At 62.9% G+C, this 4,804-nt stretch overlaps 1 protein-coding gene across 1 annotated transcript in view; it reads right to left on the bottom strand.

Annotated features, from left to right (window-relative positions):
* The window catches only part of PERM1 (PPARGC1 and ESRR induced regulator, muscle 1), a 5,122-nt gene extending 3,917 nt beyond the window's left edge, over positions 1-1,205 (bottom strand). The window contains exon 1 of the mRNA XM_014543787.1: positions 6-1,205. Coding sequence (XP_014399273.1) covers positions 6-325 — 320 coding nt within the window. The 5' untranslated portion in view covers positions 326-1,205. The remainder of the gene's footprint in view (positions 1-5) is intronic.
* Positions 1,206-4,804: the final 3,599 nt, after the last annotated feature.

The raw sequence follows: 4,804 nt of genomic DNA, 5'->3' as shown, positions 1-4,804 counted from the left end.
ATGGCCGGGCTTCTGACTGTGCTGACGTGCTGGGCGTCTGCTGACCAGCCCCCAGGGCCAGGGCGGGCTCCTGCCAAGACCTGCTGACCAGCTGCTTCGTGGCCGCCTGGTCCTCCTCCTCAAAGCCAGGCCAGCCACTCCCCCCAAGCAGGGGCCGGGGCCCGGGGGGACTGCTGCCGCTGCTGTCCCCTTGGTCAATGTCACTGGACAGCAGCTCGTCCCCAGAGGCCAGGCTGGCCTGCAGGAGACCACACTCCTCGGTAGCGGCTGAGAACTCAGCCCAGTCCTGGTCACTCAGCTGGACACTGTACTGGAAGTTCTCCATTTCGGTCAGCAGGGCGCGTGAGCAGCAGAGCCGGGGTCTTCACCCCCTGCCCGCCCGCCAGCACCCCTCCACCCTGGCTCAGCACTGGGCCGGCATCTTCGTCCTGAAGGCCACGAAGCAGGATGCAGGCAGCAGCTGGCTGCTTCCTCCAGGGCTGAAACGCTGCAGCCCCACTGTCCCTGCTTTTCAATCGACCCCCCGAGGCAACTCTACGACATGGGGTCACGTTCCTTCCACCAAACGCGCTCTGGATCGGTGAGGGGCCCGAAGAAGCAGGATCCTCGTGCGTGGATTTTCAACCCCAGAAGTGGCTTTCCTTCACGTCTCCAAGCATCTCCTGCTCAGCTGGGTCGGCCTTACCCTCCAACTTTCCTCCGGACAGGCCGACCTGGCTGTGGGGAGCCCTGGCCTGTCCCAGCATGCCCCAGGGGGCATTTGGCCATGGGGGCGGGGCCACAGCATCCAGCAGGTGACCAGCCTTGGGTGATGACCTTCCTCTAGCCTTGCTGGGACAGGCCGCTGGGCTTCCTCTGAGCGCCCGCTGGTCACGCCGGTGCCGGCCAGAGTGTACGTGGGTCCCCGGGAAGAGCCTGGGGAGGAGGCCCCAGAACAGAAAGGAGCCTCCTGCCTCCCTCGGGCATCCTCAGGGTCTGTGTCCCCGACCCAGACGTGCCCCTTCCCCGGCCCCGTCTCAGTGACCCAAGGTGACCCTCAACCCCTGTGGGGCTGCCCTTCTGTCTCTGAGATGGAGATGCCTGGACCCCAGGCACCGAGGCGGCTTCCTGACGCTGAACTTCGCCCTCCTCTCTAGCTCTGGGGAAGGTCCCTGGGGGCTGTCTACCTCGGGGACCCCTCCGGGCGGGAATGAGGGGCTGCTGGTGTCGTACCTGGAACCCTGCAGCAGCCAAGCAGCAGCACTGGGCGTCCAAGCTGCCTGTCCAGGGCCCGGTGCTGGCTCGCCATGCAGCCCCACCCCCACGGCCAAAAATACCGTCCCAGGTCACATGTCTCCTGCCAGCCAGCAGGGTCCAGGCCACAAATAGATGGCATTTGAGGGGCCTCCAGCTACGTGAGGGACACCTTCCTGGTTGGGTCGGACGCTGGCCAGAGAATGCTGACCAGCAACCAGCACGTGGCTTCCCTTTGCCTGGCTGAGGGCTGCTCCTTCCTTTTAAAGGGACCCCACTACTGAGAGACCTTGCTCCTCCCCCCATCCCACCACCCTCTGCCCCCTGCCCCCCCAAGGCCAGTCCAGGATCTCTGGGTCTTAGGGCTTTGCCCTGATGCCTGTGGGAAATGGAGGGATTAGAGTGACACGGTACGAAATGATGGATTCTAGAATGTTCCTCCAGGTCATTTGGAGGTGATCCACGCAGACCCCTTCCGGGCAGCACTGCCCATCCTGTTGGGAGTGTGGGGGACGCGTGGAGTTCTTGAAGGCTTCCAGTGGAGGGCACCCCAAATGGGCATGACCCCTGGGCCCCTGGAGAGCGTTGGGAGAGGTCAGGAAGGAAAAGGGGGTCACTCCCGCCAGCATCTCCCCACGTAGGCTCCTGGGGATGGGACCCCAGACAGGGGTTCCAGGAAAGAGGGTCAGATGCCACCACCCCAGGTGACCCAGTCCTCAGGAGGGGGCGGGGTGACATGCCTCTGAGACGGTGGCGAGCAGCAGCCCCTGAGCACTTTGCCAAACACTGTCCACCCTGAGGGACACCTTCCTGGTCGGGCCGGGGGTGCCAGGAGGACCCGCTTTCACAGCGGAGTTGGGTGCGGCACAGAGAGGGTGAGCCACACGGCCAGCAAGCGGCAGAGTTGGGTCCTGAAGCCCCTGCTGCTGGCGGGGCTCCCGGCCATCCTGGGCTTGGGGCTGTGTTGCCTTTCCCTGGCCAGGTCATCGCCCCCCAACTGGGAACACAGGAGGGAGCAGTGGGGTGGACAGCACAGCGGCACACAGGGAAGTAAGACCATTCCCGGCAGCCCCGCGTCATGGGCGGAAGCGAGACCCTGGGACCAAAATCCTGTGAGAGGCTGAGGGACAGGACCCGGGCCGAGCTGCGAGGGCGACAGTGGAGGCATCGCCAGGATGTGCCAGGACGGGCATTGAGTGTCGGCAAACGATTCCGCGTGACAGGTGTTCAGGAAGCGCTCAAGGGAACAGACGGCGAGTGCGCGCACGGCGTGGCCACCGCCGGACGCCCCGCGGGAAGGCTGGTGCTCCTGGGCGGTGAGCCTGGCCGGGGAGGGTCACCCTCCGCGCCTCTCCACATCTGCACTCCTGCCTCCTCGGGGCTCCTTCCGAGTCATGCAAAGCTCTGTGCCGGGTCCAGGCGTGGGGATGTCACACCCCACGATGCCGCGCTCCGACTCCAGCCCATCCTGACGCTGTCAGCCTGCGTGGAGCCTCAGATCCCAGGTTAAGGGCTCCGTCCCGCAAGGCTGCCCCCGTGGACGCCAGGCCCCCGGACATCGGTCTGACTTGGCACAAACCGGAGGTTCCCATGGCTGCTGCCCCGGGATTAGCGGGAGTGGCTCACAGAACTCAGGGAAACACCGCATTTGCCAGCTGATTATAAAGAGGTGACAACGGACGCAGGTGATCACAGGGTGGAAGCGAGGCGCTGGGCGTGGCACGTGGAAGGGGCGGGGCTTCCGCGTCCTGGGCGCCGCCAACCCGCGGCTGCCCTTCCCACTCACCCTGAGCCCAACCGGCAGGGTTCTGCGCAGACGGTCATTCACTGTGGGGTCAGCCCTGTCCCCGCTCACGGGAATGCAGGGCTGGGTTTCTCTGGGGACCAGGCCTCACCAGGAGCCCAGCAGAGCTGCTCACGGACGAGAGACTGCCGGTGCCCCTGCCATCCAGGACATGACACCGGGAGCTCGGTGCCAGGAACCGGGGCAGAGACCGATCTGGACAAATTCTGTTATCTCACGGTCACGTCCTTCCCTCTCCCACGGTCACTGTCCCGCTGGAGCCGGGGACTGGGGGCTGTGGTGACCAGTCAGGAACATCCTGTTGGCAAACGTGTGTCCGTGGTTTTGTAAAGTGTGTGGGTCAGAGGGCGAGGCGGGCCTGCCCAGCGGTCCTCCCGGCTGGTCCTGCGCTCACCAGGGCTACACAGTCTGGGACCGTGTGCCCCGCGCCTGCCGTCCTCCGGGCTCACACCGCCATAACAGCAAAGCTACTGGCCATTCACATGGTCTCCTCAGGGGTTTTGCCACTTTTCTAGGCCTTTTCCTTATGCATTGGTGGGAGCTTTCACACACTTTGGATGTGCATCTTACTGAATGTTTGCACTGTGATTACCTCTCTGTCTCACTTTTTCAGTCTCTTCACGGTGCCTTTGGATGAACAGAAATTTATTTTATTTTATTTTGGATGAACAGCAATTTAAATGGATAAAATTCAAATTTTAGCACAAGCCAAGTTGTCAGCAGTCTCCTTGGTGGTGATCACTTTTCTGTTCCCTCAAGTTGCCTGCCTGCCCCAAAGCCTTGCAGGTGCAGTGAAGGTGGCTTGCAGGTGTGAAGAAGGCTTGCAGGTGTGAAGGTGGCTTGCAGGTGTGGGGAAGGTGGCTTGCAGGTGCAGTGAAGGTGGCTTGCAGGTGTGAAGAAGGCTTGCAGGTGTGGGGAAGGTGGCTTGCAGGTTCAGTGAAGGTGGCTTGCAGGTGCAGTGAAGGTGGCTTGCAGGTGTGGGGAAGGCTTGCAGGTGTGAAGAAGGCTTGCAGGTGTGGGGAAGGTGGCTTGCAGGTGCAGTGAAGGTGGCTTGCAGGTGTGGGGAAGGTGGCTTGCAGGTGTGGGGAAGGTGGCTTGCAGGTGCGGTGATGATGGCTGTTCGCTTTGTAAAGCCTCACTACCCCACTTTTCCCATCGGACCTGTGACTGAGCTGGTGCTGACATCCCCCCAGGATGGTGGGTGATGGGGTGTCCTGTCACTTGTTGTTTCCTGTGGACACCCAGGGCCGGGTCTCTGCTCTGCGGCACACATGTGTGTGGACCTGCATGTCCAGGCAAACACGGGTTCCCACCAGGGGAGGGCTTTTTGACAACCAGCCTGGTGGCCCTGGAAGAAGAGAAAACAGGGTCACAGGAGGCAGGGAGGCTGGCTCCGAGGCTGTGGGGAGTGCGGTGGGCGAGGTTGGAGGCCAAGCAAGGACGAGAGGCCTTTTGAAAGCCAGCTGTTGCCGAAGTTAATTGCCACCCCAATCAGGGACCTGCTTGGCCCCGGGGAGGTCTGGCCGCAGGAAAACAGGAGAGCTCCACAGCAGGTCATTGGGACACGGACTCAGCTCCTCCCTGGAGGCCTTGTCTCTGCAGAGACCAGCACCTGGGCGGGAGGCAGCGGTTCTGTGGATGGAAGGCAACCCCACAGTGGGAAGCAGACGGTACCAGAAAGAGGCAGTGAACGGCACGCAGCCTGCGCTACCCCTGGCGGCCACCAGAGGGCACAGGTCCCCCACTGGAAGCCAGCAGAGCGCAGCG

The sequence above is a fragment of the Myotis brandtii genome, unplaced genomic scaffold (genome assembly GCF_000412655.1).
Source record: "Myotis brandtii unplaced genomic scaffold, ASM41265v1 scaffold334, whole genome shotgun sequence".
Lineage (NCBI taxonomy): Eukaryota > Metazoa > Chordata > Mammalia > Chiroptera > Vespertilionidae > Myotis > Myotis brandtii.
Note: the sequence above shows the minus strand (reverse complement) of the source record. Positions and strands in the feature narration are given on the sequence as shown.